Source organism: Formica exsecta, unplaced genomic scaffold (genome assembly GCF_003651465.1).
Source record: "Formica exsecta isolate Colony F162 unplaced genomic scaffold, ASM365146v1 scaffold421, whole genome shotgun sequence".
In the NCBI taxonomy this organism is placed as follows: domain Eukaryota; kingdom Metazoa; phylum Arthropoda; class Insecta; order Hymenoptera; family Formicidae; genus Formica; species Formica exsecta.
Window position 1 is genome coordinate 229202 of NW_021851451.1, and position 19841 is coordinate 249042.

General features: G+C 30.8%; 3 protein-coding genes across 4 annotated transcripts in view; 2 read left to right on the plus strand and 1 right to left on the minus strand.

Moving 5' to 3' along the window:
- Positions 1 to 351: 351 nt before the first annotated feature.
- LOC115240213 (carboxypeptidase B-like) lies at positions 352 to 4750 on the minus strand. 2 transcript variants are annotated; one of them, XM_029815237.1, is made up of 6 exons: positions 4328 to 4750; positions 4013 to 4207; positions 2427 to 2534; positions 2065 to 2198; positions 1576 to 1980; positions 352 to 1345 (listed from the first exon to the last, which is right to left on the minus strand). In XM_029815237.1, exons 1-6 carry the CDS (start codon positions 4623 to 4625, stop codon positions 983 to 985), a joined length of 1503 nt encoding a protein of 500 aa, XP_029671097.1. In that variant the 5' UTR covers positions 4626 to 4750; the 3' UTR covers positions 352 to 982. The 2 variants fall into 2 exon arrangements, with proteins under 2 accessions (XP_029671097.1, XP_029671098.1); XM_029815238.1 differs by lacking the exon at positions 2427 to 2534 and having other exon boundaries at positions 4328 to 4746.
- Positions 4751 to 5202: 452 nt separating this feature from the next.
- LOC115240218 (peptidyl-prolyl cis-trans isomerase, rhodopsin-specific isozyme-like) lies at positions 5203 to 7565 on the plus strand. Its single transcript, XM_029815244.1, has 4 exons — positions 5203 to 5474; positions 6326 to 6530; positions 6631 to 6833; positions 7015 to 7565. Exons 1-4 carry the CDS (start codon positions 5421 to 5423, stop codon positions 7156 to 7158), a joined length of 606 nt encoding a protein of 201 aa, XP_029671104.1. The 5' UTR covers positions 5203 to 5420; the 3' UTR covers positions 7159 to 7565.
- An 800-nt stretch (positions 7566 to 8365) lies between these two features.
- The window catches only part of LOC115240212 (piezo-type mechanosensitive ion channel component), a 30464-nt gene continuing 18988 nt past the window's right edge, over positions 8366 to 19841 (plus strand). The window contains exons 1-10 of the mRNA XM_029815236.1: positions 8366 to 8748; positions 11881 to 11973; positions 15398 to 15613; positions 15812 to 16041; positions 16275 to 16706; positions 17733 to 17855; positions 18637 to 18684; positions 19105 to 19219; positions 19301 to 19410; positions 19490 to 19756. Coding sequence (XP_029671096.1) covers positions 11910 to 11973; positions 15398 to 15613; positions 15812 to 16041; positions 16275 to 16706; positions 17733 to 17855; positions 18637 to 18684; positions 19105 to 19219; positions 19301 to 19410; positions 19490 to 19756 — 1605 coding nt within the window. The 5' untranslated portion in view covers positions 8366 to 8748; positions 11881 to 11909. The remainder of the gene's footprint in view (positions 8749 to 11880; positions 11974 to 15397; positions 15614 to 15811; positions 16042 to 16274; positions 16707 to 17732; positions 17856 to 18636; positions 18685 to 19104; positions 19220 to 19300; positions 19411 to 19489; positions 19757 to 19841) is intronic.

The window sequence follows — 19841 nt, forward strand, 5'->3', positions numbered from 1 at the left end:
ATTTAAGTATTTATTGATTTAATTAATTTATTTAATTACAAAGTACAATAAAATATTATAGAGAGGGAGAGAGAGAGAGTTGCAAACTTATAATAAATTATAACGATCACTCTATTATAAAAATAAAAATTTCATGTTTCAAATTCTTAATTACATGTTTAGGGTGACTCTGGCGGTCCTCTGGTCTCGTATTATGGACAGAAGCCGGTGCTCATTGGAATTGCATCTTGGATCATACCACCATGTGGTACATCACTAACTGTGTATACTAAAGTATCCAAATTCAATGCATGGATTGAACAAACGATTGCTAATCACACAACGTTTGTATCGATATGAACAAATATGTTAATCAACTATCGTTTATTTTTATGTAAAACAAATATATAAATATATAAATATATAATAAACAACTTTACATAATGCAAATACTGTTTTTATCCCAAACTTACTTGTGATGTATAAATATAAATCGAAACTTAATTAAATAAAACAATATTAAGGACAAAAGTGTTGTTATTGGTGTTCTTATTTTACTTAATAAATAACAATTGTTAGTGCTAAACATTAGTGACATTCGCTAATATATACTACATAAAAAATATGTAGCAAAATGTTGAAATTTATATCTAGTATATAAATATATAACTGATATAAAATACAATAAAAAGATACAAAATTAATAAACTTGTTTCTTATTCCATGAAGCTGTTAATTAAATTTTTGCAATTAATAATTTATTTAAGTATTTAAGTATTTATTGATTTAATTAATTTATTTAATTACAAAGTACAATAAAATATTATAGAACAGCAAATTTATGTAACAATATATTACATAATTCGGATATTAAGAACAAAAAATATTTCTTTTTACAAGTTTTCGCAATACTTTATAAAATGCAATAACATGTCAGCTAATAAGAACTTACTTAAACTTTTCCAATCAATTTTATATCCACAATTAATAGTTCGATTAATAATCACGCCGTTTTGCAAGCCTCCGTAACTACTTCCACCGCGGCAAGCGCTTCTTTTGCCGTAGGGATAATATAACGGGCAGGTAAAATAAAACCGAATCTTCCAGTATCTCTCAATTCGATTGTATACGTGTATTTGAGCTTAAGCAGAGCCTTCGCCCAATCATCAGATCCACCAGAAGCTGGATACAATGTTGTTGCACTATTACCGACAGTATACACACTGGCAGCACCCCCTGCTTTTTTCATGGCCGTCGCTGCTTGGCGACCGACATTGTCAAGATCGACATAATCCGGTGGCAGACGTTTGTCATAGCCCCATGGATAAAGTATATATTGTCCGTAAGAATGAAACGACAGATATGCCTGAGAAGAAGATTTATTAATTCTATTTTTCGTGTTAGATATTTTTTTAAATTTTGTAAAAATTTTTGCAAAATTTACTTATAATGCTCTTTTTAAAAATAACATTTAATAGCATCTTTATATTATAAATTAGTGTAACCTTTAAAAGCAACAAATAGAGCAATGCAAGCAAAGTAAATGAAAACTTGTGCAAATTAAATGTGAAAATAAATTATTATATTTTAACCGACCTTGAAATTTGCTGAGCTGATCTCGAAGAAGTTTCGAATGGCATCGGTTTCTGGCTCGGAAAACGGTTTAGCGCCTGAATACGTATCGCGACAAATATCTTTGCTTGCTCCTTTGCCACCCCAACGATAGCCGAAGTTTCGATTTAAATCAACACCTGAACAACCGGCGTAACCACTTTTCCTTCTGTTCTTCCTCCATAAACGATCGACAGTGAAGGTATATTCATATCCGTCGGGATTAATTACTGGCATGATATAATAATCAATTTCCAGATTTTCACTGTTTTCCACCAAATAATCGATGATATACGTCACAGATGCCGGCGATATCCATTCGCGGGCGTGAATGCCTCCATCAATCCAAATCGCGGGCGCATTTGACTTACCATTGCTGATTCTTAGAACCTATATAAATATTTATAATGTAATCTTTAAATATTTTATCACTCACGGAACGTAAATATCTAAATTAAGGCACGAGTCTAATACCTTAAGAGGGCGACCTTCGATGGAATTACCAATGGTCTGAACCGAGCAAAAATCAGGATAAGTTTCCGCAAGATAATCCAAATAACCATTGATGTCAGCCAATCGATGATACGTGGTCCATTCCATTCGATGACCTGGCGCATATACCTTCAAGATTATTTACAGATTGCACGTTCCGTCCCTTCGTGCGCTTATTTTACAACCGCTTCGCAAATTCAGCTCGATATAGTATGAACATACATAAAACAAATGGATTTTTTTTATTTGATATATTATAAAATACTTTTGGTATACTCGTATAAACGCATTCGAAGCACCGTTCTGAATCGACGAAGCGGATTATGCGCGCTTGAGAACCTCACCCCTAAAATGCCAAGGATCACCTCCACCGTAAACACTAGCTACGGGATAACGAAGAGGACGAGGACGTGGATATTTACTTCTGACTCCCTGCCACCAATAGTAACGAGCTAAAAAATGACTGAAAGCCTCACTTCGGTGACGGAATGATACTGATGGTTGGCGAGCGCTTGCATTTATTTTTAATACAATTTAATTCGCGACGCGGTCCAGTGATTTTACGTAGGAAAATAAATAACGCTGTTGTTTGCAAATAAAGCATTCTCTTGCGAAGCGCGATTCAATCGGAAATCGAATCTCATCGTGTCCTGAATAACGGCATCGAGATCGGATCGATCGAATATGCAAATGACCGTAGGAAAACGTCGAAATGCCGCAAAACATATGTACGTGCGAAGACTACGTTCGTGCTTTACGCACACCTTGCACACACGCGTACAAGTAAAGTATAACTGTTAATGTTAATCAGCATTGAAGCAGAACCAGGTTACCGGGTGGTATTCGCTCGAGGTCGATTACCTCGATTTGTTTCCGATTGTTTTCTCTCGTCGAATAAATAAACTTAGAAATTCGATAAGGTCATCTATAATAATCACTTATCATTGTTATCATTTTTTTGAGACATATACACTTCAAGTTTATGACTTTCACAAGAATTTATCAGATAGCAAAAAATTAAAAAATCTCGATAACGACATATATCAATAAAAATAATCAAATTAATTATCTTTTTACATTAGATCTGTGATTGTTTAATTGTTAATATATTGACAATTAAAATCACTGACAAAGATTTCGTCAATATTGGATTTACATAAACTCATATATAGTAGGTTTACAAGTATTTGCAACACTTTATACATGTCTCAAATATTAAAAATACTATATATGTAATTTATTCTAATTAAAACCAATTAAAAATGTGATTAGAATATAACAGAATGTTGTTGATAGAATCAATTCTCAGAAAAGAAACTTATTTCACAACTTACACACAATTACTTTGTTTTTAACTTTAATAATTTTAACTTTATAAATAATTTAATCCCAAATTAACGATAAACACACTACAATATATAACGTATCATTTTCAAATGTATTTTTAAATTAGAATTATCGATTTATTTTTATCAATTTTCTTCGCTAGTTACGAATTGAATCAATGCAAATATTAAGACTAAACCAAATAAACTATAGTTCCTTTCGTAATTTTTATCAGTGTCAGTGGAACGCAATTAATGCTTTTATTTATTATTAATGTGATAATGACTATCAAAAGACGAAGAAAAATGGTGAAAAGCGATGTAATGCAAATAGCGAAGCACAAGTAATAAAAGCAGAAATAATTGATCGCGTAAGCTATTAATAAAAATGCTACTTAAAATATTAAAAAATACATGTATAATAGATTATGTAATATTTCACGTATATAATTATCATCACTATTCAAAAAGTCATTATCAGTTTCGAAATGTCATTATCTTCATTGATAAAATTATATTCGCAGCATGATTTTTCATAATAATATATGATAACAATAATGAAATTATAAAACGCAGTTAATATAATTGTAATAAAAATCTCAAACCTTTACGTCCTTCGAGTTCCTCTTGCGCTTCCGGCGAAAGAGGAGGATTCTCCTCCTTAATCGCTTGTTCTACATCATCGATCAAAATTTCATATTTCACACCATAACTTCGAAATAAAGATTCTATGTTCTCTACCATATTACTTTCCAAAAAAATATCAGCTATCGACACGTTGTTAGACCATATAGAATATGCTACATATGAAAAAAGGAGCAATGTATTTCACTATTGTTTTTCCTACGATCCTTGATAATACATATCTATTTTAAATCGACAATATAATAGATTTTGTTTAAACATAAATTTTTACGTACAACCATATTCATCGTAACGTTGCACCAATTCCTCTACGGAACTGTTATCCTTATGGATCCTCCATACTTGATCCCCTTCGTAAGTGATTCGTTCCCCGACAAGATCCTTTGGCTGCTTCTTGCCTTCACTGATATCACGACCCAGGACTCGTCTTGTTTGACGTCTGAGAATAGACGCATCGGCGACGAAGACGATGATTGCCATCATCATCAACGTCATCCATTTTGCGCGCTTTATTCGTAGCAGTTCGTTGTTGTTCATCTTCAAGAAAACTGTCTTTGAGAGAAGGACGTACATAGCTTTTATAATACGCGCCACGGTCGGTGATCGGGAATAACGGGATTGCTCGATCGAAGATCCGAAGACTGTCGAACCCACTATTATCGCGCGTCGAAGATCTTTGACCTTCGAATGAATGATCTTATTTAATCTACGGCAATGGCTCAATAAAAATCTACAATCAATTAATAAAACTAAAGTTTTAATAGATATTAATTTTTCACTAATTGTGTTTTTGTTATCTCTTTTAATTATAATTTTTCCTCACTTTTCCCCATCTTCACAAAATCATGAAACAAACATGTCAAAATTAAAAAAAAATTATTTATATAAAACACGTATTACCATATACATATTTACCTATATAATGACACATATATTTTATCTTTATCAGTTTCTTTAAGTTTTTTTGTGAATCATAGAGTTCTATATATAAACCTAAAACAAGGTAATTTAAAAAAAAAATGGAAAACGTAAAAATTTTATTTTTTTAATTTATGTTATCCCGTATGTTTTTTAGTAACACAACCATCTGTAGACTAGACGCTATCGCACGGTGCAAGAATTCGTCCCACCGCAATCGACCTATTGATGACGGCTACTTTATTTAATTTAGAACGCCGACGTAGCTCTCTCGACGACGGCGCAACTCGCGGACAGACCTGCGGCTCCTGCATGTGGTTCTCGCATGTTTCAACTGTGATCGCGGCTTAACACAACCGTACCGCGGAGACCGATTAATAAAAGAAACCGTGCCGCGCTACGTCCATATCATTTCAGGACGGTACAGATTTGGGACGAAATCGTAAAACCATGAAGTGCCTGTTGACGATCGTTATTCTCGTGACTGCTGCCTCAATCATCAAGGTACCGTTTGCTGTGTGTGCTCTTAAAACGATTTTATTATATCTTTTTCAATCATAACTGCATTTTTCGGATACCGTTAATAGTAATGATCTTAAACATCCGATAATATAAAATAGAAACTAATTATTTATTATATTAGTTTTTTATCTGTATATTTTGTATCAAAATTAAGCATCCTTAGGATATTTCAATACACCAGATTGACACCTCTTTGTATCTTGCGTGCGTTTTTATAAAATAAAAAACTCAATGCAGAAAATAATCCAATTAATAGCGGAATTTGTTTGATTGTATCGAATTTTTATTGCACAGATTAAACATTAATTTTTAAAATATGTTTTGTGATTCTGACAATAAAAAAAGATTTTACATCGATATATAAGTGATGAAATTTGAAATTTTATCATAAGCTATCCGTTTAATTTAATGCCTGAGAAATACACGTATGTATAAATCGCATAGTAGAAATGAATAGATACAGTATAATAGGTCAAACGTGTTGCTTTTATACATTATAAGGTTTCTCTGGTCGTTACGCCTTGGTAGATGAGCGTGTGCGTGTATGTACACATCAAAATTTGCACGCAAGCTATTCTTCTACGAATGTACATCAATTTAGATTCACTGCGCTACAAATTGTACGCGTAAATTAATTGACTCCATTCTGCATCACTTCTGTCACTTTCAGCATCGTATCTTTCCGCTCGTTGAATTATTCAATACATCAATTTGTTTTTTCAAGCTTATCATTGACGTCCCTTTTTTCTTCAACAAAGTAACTTGATAATTGTTACGTATCATTTGCATAAAAGACATGTAAAAATTTTTAAAAAAATCTAATTTGATTTCAGGCGGAAACATTCAAAGTCACCGATCAGGTGTACTTTGATATCATGATTGGTAGTAATCCAGTTGGAAGAATTGTTATTGGCTTGTTCGGCGGTATCGCGCCGAATACGGTGAAAAACTTTATCACTCTTGCTACCACTGGCATAGAAGGAAAAAAGTATGAGGGGACCAAATTTCATCGCGTGATAAAGAAGTTCATGATACAAGGTTACATACTCTTTTGTGCCTATGAACATAAGAAAAAAAAATTTCTTGAATACCGCATATATAAATTATCATTGTGCTTGTAATCATATATATATTAAAGGTGGCGATGTCGAAAAAGGCGACGGAACTGGCTCCATCAGTATTTACGGTAAATATTTTGACGATGAGACTTTTGCGGTAAAGCATAGCGGACCGTTGTTTGTCAGCATGGCGAATGCTGGAAAGAACACCAACGGCTGTCAATTTTTCATCACCACCATAGCGACACCTTGGCTAGATGATCACCACACAGTATTTGGAAAAGTAATATAAGAGATGCAATTGTAATATCTGTAACAAAATTTGTTTCATGTATGAAAGAAATGATTTTAAGAATGATTCTTTTAATTAATAATTTATTATTATCTTATTGTTATATTAAAAATATATTTTGTCTTTTGCTAAAACGTGTTCTTGCTGACATTTTAAATAATTTTTGTCGTAGGTGGTCAGCGGTGAAGATGTGGTCTTCAAAATCGAGCAGACGAAAACGGATAGCGCTGATGTTCCACTGATCCCTGTAGTAATTTACAACAGTGGAACTCTCCCAACAGAACAATATACTATATCAGACAATCCTTACGAGTAATCTAATGTTTTCCATGCGATATTATTATTAATTTGCACCCTTTCCTAACTTTTCCGTAGATCCATAGAATTATTATGTTCCATTGTTTTATTTTAGACCATGTTTAATTACAGACTATATGTTAGTAATGTTTGCGCAACAATTTTGCAGATTGTAATTATCACAACAATGATTAATTAATTGAATAATCTCATGTATAAGACCGATTGTATATTTATGCGCTTTTCTGTAGACAGTTATATTTCTCATGACGTTTAATAATAATTTATATTTTTTATTGCTCCATATGTTTGCGTGAACAAAAAGACTGAGTAGATACAAACATAAAAGTAGATATTGAAATTGCAGTATGCTTACGCACCATTAGATGTATATTTGAAAATATATTCTTTCATGCATTATTCAACTTTTAAGCTGCATTACATTCGCATTTAATTAGACAAATCCATTAATGCGATATTAAAATACTTGCAGTGCATGGGAGTGGATCAAAGCGACCTGCATTCCATTGGGATTCAGCTTCTCGATTCTCGCGGTTTTTCATTATATAATGAAACAACTGGATGTCTAAGCGATAATAACTTAATACAAAAGACTGATCTAAACTGAAATATGCTCTCGGATTTATGCTCTTATTTTATCGAGAAATCTTATATTTATTTTTTATAAGAAACTATGTACAAAATAAGTGTACACATTGTATATAATTCTCATAATAAAATTATATTACATGTGTAGCCGATATAGTGTAGCATAAGAATGCTTCTTCAATAACACAAGATAAGGTACATTAGACGCCATCTCTGGTGAAGATCACAACGTTAGTAGACATAGGCTGTTTGATTTATCTTGTAACAAATTTATTTTATAATATTTAATAATATAAAAAAAATATAACATTATGTTTTCTGATCTTATATCTGCCTATTATATTACGTAATGGCACTAGATTATAGATATTTTAAAACATGTAAAAAACGAATCACACAGCGATAACGATTTATTTCATTCATATATAATGATATATATCAAAAATAAATTAAATAATGCAAGAAAATAATATTTTTGAATTAAATTATGATTAATGACATATTGGATAAGAAGAAAAATAATCGCATTAGTATACGAGATTGTCGATGACGCATAAAGATTCCGCGCATGCACGTTAGGTTCCGTCGCTTCGTTGTACGCCTGTAAATGCGGGTATCAGGCCTAGCCTTGGCTAGGCGCCTGGATGGTCAGTTAGTCGTTGGCAAACCAGACGTTGCCAGACATCAGTGAACGGCTAAAATCAGATGCAACGGAGAATCGACCGTTGGTCGATGCTCCGAGTAGTAGGGTAGTAATAGATGACACGTGGGTGTGTACAAGAACTGTCATTCATGAAGCCATAACAGATACTTAACAGTTCATTGTGCACAAGGTGTATTAGTAAAGTAGTGATTGAGTGTGTATTGCTTCCACGGTTGTTGGAAAGTGTGCCAGGAAGCGTATGTTGCTCCCTTCGAAGTTCGATCGACCTAAGGACAGCTGGGAGAAAACCCTTGGAAGGGGATGCTCTGAAACGGTGTGTCAGTGTGCTCGTATAAGGTACGCATGTTCCTTACTGCAACGATTTACATTGATGCGAAATGCTGACGTTGAAAATCTGCGGAATGTTTGGAATCTAGTTTCTGTTCCAGTATTTGTTGACTTTTGATGTCAAAAATAGATTTTTGTCGAAAAAAGAAGAATGCTTAGAAAATATCGCGGGCCTGTTTGAGCCGTAAAAAGATTTTTGTTTAATCAATAAATTAATCAAAGAAGACGGTTTAACAGATTGTATGTTAAATTCATTGTCGCGTTAAATAAAATAATTTGAATTTTCTTTCTTATATATTTATGAACAAGATTTCTCTCTCTGATGGTTACAAACTGATTTTGAAGTAATAAATGGAATCTAAATACATTTATGTGATGATAGAAGTATACAGTAGATTTTGTAAGATTTATCCTGTAATTTATTTAAAGAAATTAATAATAAAATTAGTAAAACAACAATGTAGATGTAAAATGTGATATCACGTTTTACCGGCATTGTTGACTAGAAATTGTAAACGGAAGTATGAGCCATCGTGAATATATGCCGTTGTGCCAAGGACTATAGTTTGCAATGCTTATTCAAATTTATCCATAAAGTAAAAACAGCTTTGTAAACAAAATTTTTAAGGAACTTTTTTCTCACAATCTCACAGTACTTTTAATCTTGGTGTCCTATTATGTTTTGTATATTTACATTCGTTTTTTCTGATTGTAAGAATGAAAGAAAAACTTCTGAATACATCATAAAATAGATAGAAACAATTCTCTATTAATATTAAAAATACTAACAATTACTGACAGTAAGAAAATAAGCATGATTCAAGAGGAATTTAAGATTGCATTTGCTATCTGCTATCATCAAGTTTTATTATCTTTGTATTATATATATCCATGTAGGTGTTATAAAAATGTTATTCGTGATTTATATATTAAAACTAATGAAATGTTACAGATAGAATACATATACACTTCTGCACTTGATAATATCTGCGGGGATTATCGCACAACTGAATACATAAAGCCTCCCACGCACACATATAATTACTACTGCGTGTGAGATAAGGAAAAATGAAACAACTTATTCGCACAATTCCACTATTACTGAATAATTTTTCCAAACAATAATATAAACAAATCAAATATTTAGCTTTGCTCGAATGAATCAATAATAAATAAAATATGATATAAGTTTTATCGTAAAGTATCTTGTTATTTAAAAAATTAAATAAGAATAGCCACAAAATTTTGCAATTCGCTAGCTACTTTTATTTAATTTACAATTGTGAAATGATACGTGCTGTAACTATATTACGATAATAATAAATATCAATCATTGTTTTATTAATAATTAATAAATATCTATCTTTGCCAAAGTTTCCCGGAATATATTTTTTAACGAGATATATATTCTTCAAATCACTCTAGATAGTCATGCAGGAGGAGCCAGCTTAAAGAAAAATTTATATTTGTTAAATAATTTAAATACAACATTTTACAGAATATTTCTAAACGTTAAAATGGTCTATGATGATGGTTTATCAAAAACATGATAAAATCCAGTATGATATTTCACAGCGCAATTTATTTCTTAAGTATAATAAGATTATGCATTCTCTTAATTAACTCCTCGTTGTAATGTGCGACACGTTGATGTATTTGCATACAAAATACATCAACTTGGCATGCAATCTGTGAACATTTTGTTTATTGTTACTACAACATTCAATCCAAACATAATTTTTCATATTAAATAAATAAGAAGAAAAATAAACGCCAGGAAGATAATATTAAAAATAACAAATACGGGATAATATCAAAATGTATCCTCTACAACATATATCAAAAGAGAAATGATCCGTGCTGTATAAGTTTTTATAAACTTTTACTGAAAATAATTATAACTATGAATTTTATGAACTACGAATCATGCTATGGAATAAATATATATGCCGTTGTCAATTCAGAGATTTTTTATCACAAGGGGGACGTTATGCTGCACCCATTCTGTCTTCCACACAGGCAGTTCAATAAGTAAAGCCATTAAACGCGGCTTATATATATGGGTTACCCGACATTCAATATATGTATACTTTTTTGTCTTCACCAAAAAATCACTCTAAGTCTTACAATAAATTAATTATAATTTTTCTTATTATTTTTTCCAAGTAGCGTGCAAAGAAATCGAATTAAACATTGCAATCAAAAAAAGCAGTTAGCGCTATTCTTAATTAACGCATTTATTCTTTATTTCATCATATTACTTTTTTTTCTTCTTTATGCATACATAGCGTCATGAAAGCAGCTGTCGAGTCGCATAGAATTATAAAACAAATTAATATCGCCCATAGTGGAATAACATCGTCACGCAATGTCATGTTTTTCCCTCTTTCCATCGCGTACCTCATTTGCGTTCACATCTTTATACGATAAAAGCGTAACCGGCGCACCTCTCAGCAATGTCGTCCCTATGTAATAGTGGCCTGTAATTAACGTGGGCGCGCCTCTTTTTGCTGAATCCTCTCACGACCAAAAACATACTTGTTCCCGTTCCCAGAATTGCTTAAATGACAAGTCATATCGAGAACTTTCAGCCGCTACTCGTCCCAATAGCTTAATCACAAATCATTATGCACGCAGCTGTCAAATAACACATGTATAATTGTTGTCAATATTAAAGTGATCTTAAACTATAATAATTTCATCAGACCATTTTTTTTATAAACAAAAATTAATAATTACTGTCACATAAAATTGGTAAGATTATTTTATGTTGCACATAAATAATTTTGAGTAGCTTTAAATATTCACAATAATTCAGTCCGTACCATACATAATGGAATTATGCGAGAGCAGCTAACAATGTGACGACCTGAGAACATGTCAACGAACGTGAAACGTAACGATGAAAACCGGTTTATGAAAAAGATTTCAGATCTGAAAGGGACAGCGCAATCGTAAAGCGAAGAGCGGAACGTCAGCATTGTGTATCTCGACAAAATCAGGTTAAAGATGTTCAACTGCGGCAGAATTTTATCGATTTCAAAGTTTATGCCGTAAAATTTCCAGAGATTTTCAAGAATGTTTTTTAAAAATATTCTCGCACATATTTCCACTCATCCGTCTCTTAATTCTTTGTTTCAGAGTGAAAGGCCATCCAGACAGTTCGAGGCATGACGAAGTACTGGCTGAACGTGGCCCTTCTCAGGGTCGTTCTACCAGTCATCTTGGCCGGATGTAAGTCCCATTCACATAACTTTTTGTTCTAGTATATTTTTCACTCTCGTATCTTGTAGACGGAAAATGGCTTGCGCGTATCCGTAACTTGGAAGTAATACGAGTAGATAATAATAAACACGAAGTATTTTTACACGTGAGGTTTGCACTATTTTGCATATCTGTTATATTTTTTGCGTATTTATTGCTCTCTCAATTAATGTGATTGCTGATATTTGTAATTAAATATGTTTCTCAATATCCTCGATAAAAAAAATTATAATTTTCTTTTTGTTATTAAATAACTACGATAAACTACCATCGTAGTTATTTAATAGCAAAAAAGAAAAAAAAATCTAAAAAATAAAAATGGTTAAATTTATGCAGTTTTTTCCCCACAAATATTAGATTTTACATATTTTATACATATAAATTTTATTACTCATCGTCCTCGTGTAGATATCTCATAACTATAACACAATATTTTATTATATTTCAATACTACTTGATATGTTTTAGACAGTTAAAAATATTTCTAATATAAAAAAAAATAATTTTTATTATAGTACTGCACGTTTATTGAAAAACTGCTTAATATGAAACATAGTACTATTGAAATAAAAATTCACTAATATAAAAGATTGTAGTCTTTTATATTACCGAAAATTTTTTTTGAAATAGAATGATAATAATGCAATCGATGATATTATACCTGTAACAGTCATTATTTCTGATAGATTAATAACCTTAATTTTTTGATTAATATACATATACATATAATTAACGACTAGTAAAACATAAAATGCCGATTTATCATCTTCGTAACAAAATAAGAAATAGAATCAAAAAATTCAACTTGAATTGGCTACTTACCTACATTTTGCATAACCATATTCAGTATTATGCTAATAATACTTAATAGTTACGCGATAGCAGATAAAATATTGTACATTTCACAATATATATAACTTCCTCTGATGAGAGAGATTGCGTGTGTACTATATATATCCTCTACGCATTTTATTCTATTTTTTACTTTTCCTATATTTTAATATCTATCGGTAAAGATATATTTACCAATTTTTAATAAATGTTTGGAAATATTTTGGAATGCTTTCTTTTATTTTATAATTATATTTATTAACTTTCCCAGTTTATTTTTTGTTTCACATTGTTCCATATTGACATCATAAATATGTGTCTAAGGGGCTTAAAGAGTATTCTAAAATTAGGAGCAAGCGCTTGAACTCGAGTATCCATATCACACGAGGGCAAGATTTACTAATTTTGTCAAAACAAACATTCGACCGTATATCGAATCACAAGTGTACAAAAGAAGCTCTAAGTATATGTCAAAGTATATGTTCTCTCATCAAAAATAGGATATATATATATATATATATACTTTCTAATTTGAATTTATCAAAATAAAGTTATTGTTTGATATAAACACGACGCATTTATTGTGATATTGCACATCTGAAAAATTCTTGATTATCTTACATAAGAATGTAAGAAATAATAATGTCAAAATCTAAATAATGTGAGTTATATTTAATATAACTTATATTTAATATAACTTACATTAATAATGTAAGTTATATTAAGTTACAAAGATAATATATTGTAATTTATCTATTTTTTAAATTTAGTTAAATTGTATTCTCCGCATTAAATTTAAAAATGTTTAACAATATTATCAAAATAATATTAAAAAATCAATTATATTTATCTATGTATTTGTGTGCAAAATAAATCAACATATAAACTAATTAAATAATATATGATGTAAAGAAGTTTCACGTAATATCAGATTATAATCCTCATAAAAATAAAATTCCGTTAAAATTTCGTGCGTGTAGCCTTATTTCCAGAGCCGGTTTCGTGCTGTGAAAGAAACTAAACTTATAAACCTTTGACCTTGTTCACCGAATATAAGAATTATATAAAGAAAGAGCCCCTCTCTCTTATATAATGATTTTAACGTCCTTGCTGCGATCATTATCAATGCTGCACGTGCGGACTATTGTAAGTTCAAATTAGTATCTTATATTTTTGGTAATCAGGAATTAAACTAAATTTGTTAATATCATTGCTGTGTGTAAGATAAAAAAGACAATCGGTTAATTACTCTATTTTTGATATTGACTTTATACATGTAACTGTTTCAAAAATAGATAATAATATATCAATTATTTCTTAGAAATATTGTATATAATATTAAAAATACAAGAATGATTATTATAAAAAGAGAAAAATATCCGCACCACAATATATGTACAAAAAAATATTGATTCAAAGAAAGAAATCAATGGCAATTGTTGCAATAATTAGCGGAATTTTGTGCAAAAGTCTGTGATAAATTTTGCTTGGCAGCCACACAATGTCGTTATTTAGGTGTGTCGGGCAAATTTAACATGTGCTACGAATAGAATGAGTAAGTTGCTAGAGGCGACTGAAAATGATACGATATTCGTGCGAACATTTTTAGAAAAGTTCAAATAATACAAATTCTAGCATGTTATAATACATCTGAACTAACGGACAAACTCACACTCATGAAACATTTAATACATAACGTTCCGAAAGTAATTATCATCGGCAGACCAAACTTCCCGCAATGATTAACATTAATTATCGCATATGTGTTTGCCATGCTTATATACCGGGTATTCATTAAATTAATTATAGATTATTATGGATACAATATGTACGTCAGAGAAATATATTTATCTAAAAAAACTAATTTTTTTATATTATCAAATTAAATACATATATCTATAATATATAAGATATTAAATATTGCATATAATATCTTAAATCAACAACCATATAAAACACTACATTTAAATATAAATTAATAAAAATAAAAGATTTTGTCATGACACTCGAAGGGATTGAAATGTCACTTCCTAGAGAGCATCGTTATTGACTGTGTGTCGAGTAACTCCAATCTCATCGTAAATGACCTTTTCACAAATGTAGGAACAATCATATCAACAGCTGCATGTGCTTTTTATGTGCTGTTATATGTCTCATCATAGAGGGAAGATATCTTCTATGAAGTTCTGAAGACAAAAGCAAACTAAATCATTTTATAATTGAAATAAGAGTTATGCTATCTTATTTCAATTATAAGATGATTAAGTTTTCTCTCTCTCTTTGTGAATGTTTCTATTATCTTGATTAAAATTAAAAAATTTATTTCCAATTTTTATTTTCTCTTTCTTTTATGTAACAAAAACGTTAAATTGACACTTTACATCTCCAAATTTCTATTTTTTAAATTTAATATCTCCTTTAGATCTCGTTCAGGAACTCTAGAACTCTTTAAAAAAGAACATTTTAAATTACATGTATGTGTGGCATCAAAAATTTTATTAATTATATCGCAATTCTAAAAATGGGATTGCAAATTTTATATAAATGAATTTTAATTTTACAGGTACAATATGGCGACCAGTGGGGCTGTCGATTATCTATCTGGGATTGATGTTATATTCTCCGATGGTCCCAATACCGACGCACAGAACTATGGCAGGTCACACGGGAATATACCTAAAGACTTGCATCTGCTTAGCCTTCATTATAGCCATAGCTCAGATCACCTTTCACATAGTTCTCTTGTCATTACCGCCCTACGGATACTTCCTGCAAAACTGTAAGTAACACTTTGATAAAAAATATATTATGTTATCTTCATATCTTTATATAAAAAAATTTAAACAATAAATCTATAAGTTTTCTAAATAAATAAATATATACATATACATATATAATTTTTCACTTAAATATTAAGATTAAAAAAATACATAATATCTTTAATTTGAAATGTTACAAATAAATTCTACACTTTCAGGCGAGTTCCTAGAGAAGCTTTTCAGACACATAGGCTTTGTCAGATTAGATAGCGCATCTGTATGGGAAATATTTTATTGGCTGACGCCGGAATTCCTAGTCTTACCCACCGTACTCACCGTATACTTTATATGTCGTTTTCTTACACAAAAACGTATTAGCGACGAGGAAGAAGAGCCTTCTCTTCGTCGGGAAAATAAGCAGAAGAAAACGGAAGATAGCACCACAAAGGTAATCATGTCTCCGTGCCTAAAAGAAAAATTGTATATTTAGTATAATTTCCTAATTAGTAATTAATATATTTAAAATGTCATATATATATATTTGCCTTATCCGAATTTTTCAATCAAGATTGCTTTAAATCGGTCCTTTACTCTAAACTGCACTCCCAACATTGTATTCCGCGAAATTAAAATCAATACCTGGCCGAAGATAACTTACGCCTACGCACATTCGTGATTCAGATAATCAACTTCCTGGGAGGTATCGGTACCTACGTCGTCCTGGCGTCATTGTGCTGCGTCGCGGCCTTGAAACCATCGATAGAAGCGGCTTTCTACTTCCTGGTGTTTCTCGGCGCCGCAACATGCTGGGCCTGCAACAAAGAATTGCGAAAGAAATTCGCCGTGATTTGCAGGATTATCATGGTTATCGTGATCGCACACATTGTCGCGTTGCTCGCATATCAAAATGAATGGCCTCAAGAAATTATTCCCGTATCCAGCGCTTGGTCGCGTTATCTGGCCCTGGCTGCAGTTTATCACACCAACTGCAGCGATCCGAGGAATGTGGAATATACAAATGATGCCGATTGGTTGATTTATGGATATGCTTTGAGACTCTTCTGGCTGTATTATGTCCTCGCGTTGCAATCGCAGTTTCTTAGTAAAAAACCGGTGAGTTTAGATATTTTTCAATTTAATCACAATTACAATATTGTAAAAAATGATTATTTCTTCTATATTCTAGTATTATTAATCAGAGAAAAAAAATATTATTTAAAAATGTTGAATTTATGCATAAATTTATATTAGAATATAGTGTATATAAGGATCATGTTACTAACAAAGTAATATTAGAGATTGCAATATCTTTAATGTATTTTTTGTTATTTAGAGTTTTTAGAGCGAGATTGTACTTTTAACGCTAATTACATTAGAATTATTTTTTTTGTTTTTATATTAAAAAGAAACATTTAGATTTAGATATACTTGTAATTATAACTTCTATAGATAAAGCTATAGTGTTAGTCTAGATAGATAAAAATTTGGTGTTGTGATTAATGGAACTTAATTAAAATAGCATTGCGATTAAATATCTTTGTATACAATATACTAAATTTTTTTATTGGGAATACTGTATCAAGCGGCATTTTCTCTCTCTATTGTTTCTTTTGGGTATACTTTAAACTTGAAGGCCCTATTCCAAGCCATACGCCTGTCTGCCTATTGCGTGTAACATAATTAACCTATTTGTGGATAAGGAATAATTAATATTAGCACCGCAAATAACAGCTGATCATCTAACAAAACCTTTAAACTAACTCAAATGTAACTGAGAATTTACTAACTACAAACTCGCCAAATATAAATCCATTTATATATTTCTTTTTTTTTTGCAAAATTACGAAGATAATGTCTTTGTAATAATATTTTAAAATTTATGATCAGATAAATATAACATCAAATTTATTATTATAATTATTATGGTTAATTTTAACCATAGTAATTATAATGATATGATATTATGTTTCTATAAATAAAAAAAAGATGAAAGTATGACTTAATTATAGAGAAGATAATTCAATATTTAAGAAAACATTTTTGAAAATTTCTAAATTTGATGTAATTTTGGCGATTCTGTCGATTATGATTTGTGGAAAACTTTGAAAATATTTTGCTTGTACTAACGAGGCATTACAGGCAAAGGAATCGAAGCGGTTAAGTGGCAAACTGGAGAATCTGGACACTCCATTGTCCAGACACGTGTCCATCAGACGCAGAACACCTTCTCAAAGATGGCAATCAGCGCGACGTAAGGCTCGCGTAAGGATTCGTCCCACATGAGCCAATTTGATATATGTACAATTGATGCTTCCATATTTTTGTGATTATGTAAAAACTCTTCCTTTTTGTCAGCTATATTTTATTTCAGATTTTATGTCACTGATACGGCATTGAATGTCAAGATTGCATAGTTTTCTATTTCAAACCCATTTTCCAATTGTTCACTTGTCCATTTCTATAAGAACGTCACTAACTTCTCGAAACTTTTGATATCGTCAAGCTTTTAAATATATCTGTTACGCATATTTAGTATATTTAAATTTTTTTTGATTGTCTTTATTTTTGATAACATTTTCACATTTATGATTATTTAATCTTTTAAATAATATCTTTAATTTTATCTTTAATTTTATTTTTATCTTTAATTTTTGTAAATAATATCTTATACTTGCTTATCGTGATTACATGTTATAATATTTCTCTTACGCTTTTTCATTTTATTTCTACTAATTATATATATATAATAAATCTTTTTTAGCATTTTTTTAAATTGTATTAAATATGCATCCAACAATGCTTTATTCACAATTTTGATTCGAGAAGGTTTTGACTTTAATCTCACGCAGCTTCATTTATCAATAAATCTCTGCTTAAATTTTCTTTGAGAATTAATTTTTTGTAAAAAAATTGTTTCGTCTATTTTAAAATATTTTTCGTATTCTTATTTGCTATCGCCTTTCAGATGTGCGGTTGTTGTTTAATGCTGAGCAAAATCTTTTTCCGTTTGGATGCTGCTATGTTTAGTTTGCGATTGTTTTAGAAGCCGGTCGTAGATTCGTCGTTACCAACAATCGACGAGCGAACGCCTGTACGTATATCAATTAAATATGCATGATTAATTAATTATTCGCTAACAATCCACTCTTCTTGTGCATGTGGTAAAAATAAACTCTGTCAAACAGTTCAAGATTTTATTCATGCAAATAATGAAACCCGACGTTTGCGCGAATTGATCTCGAAAATATTTACACACAAAATCATCACTCTTAACAAGATTTAGCAAACATTAATAAACTGGTGAAGGTAAATGCCTATTGTTACATACATTTTGTATGAGCCTGCCATTATTAGCATGATAGATCGTTAGAAAAATGTTAGTTTAGTAATAGTGGTACATATATATTGTATAATGTAAAGTACATTTTGTAGAAAAAGAATAAAATAATATTTTAATTATTATATTGAAAAATATTCAACAAAGAAGTAGAATGTTTTTTGTACTATACAGTTGATGCGGTTTGGATCCGGAAGAACGGGGCTTCTTCAAGATCCCACTACCGGAAGTATTATTGTTCAGGACGGTCATCAGGACGACAGCATACAAATGCAAAGTCTCAGTGAAGGTAATGATATAAATATTATAATATATGATAAATTTATGAATAAACGATTAAAAATCATTAATTAATTATCTTGTAAATTAGAGATGCCTGATGACACACCAGGTATCATCGAACAAATAATTATGGCAGTATACTCCATCTTCCAATTAATAGTAAACTCATCATATCTGGCTACAAACATAATAATGATGGTAAGCATGAGAAATCAGAAAATAAAGACTACGAACAAATAAATCGAATGATTGTCTTGTCATTTTTGTCATTTTTCAGACATGGAGTATAATGTATCACAGTTGGACGACATTCGTTCTGCTTCTATGGGCATTGATTCTATGGATGGTTCCCGATAAACGTGCTTCCATGATGAAGTGCTCTCCCTTCATCGTGTTCTATGCAACTCTTCTGCTTCTCGGTCAATATGTTTATAGTATGGATTTGAATGACGACGAATTGCCACGAAACGTGAGCTACATCGACATTTCTGAAATTGGCTTTAGCAAAGCTGATGAGCTTAGCCGTTGGCATCTAATAGTTAAGGTATAAACTATAATTATTAAAGTATAAGATATCTTTTATAAATAAAATTTATTTCTCTAATTAATAATATTTTTATTATTTAAAA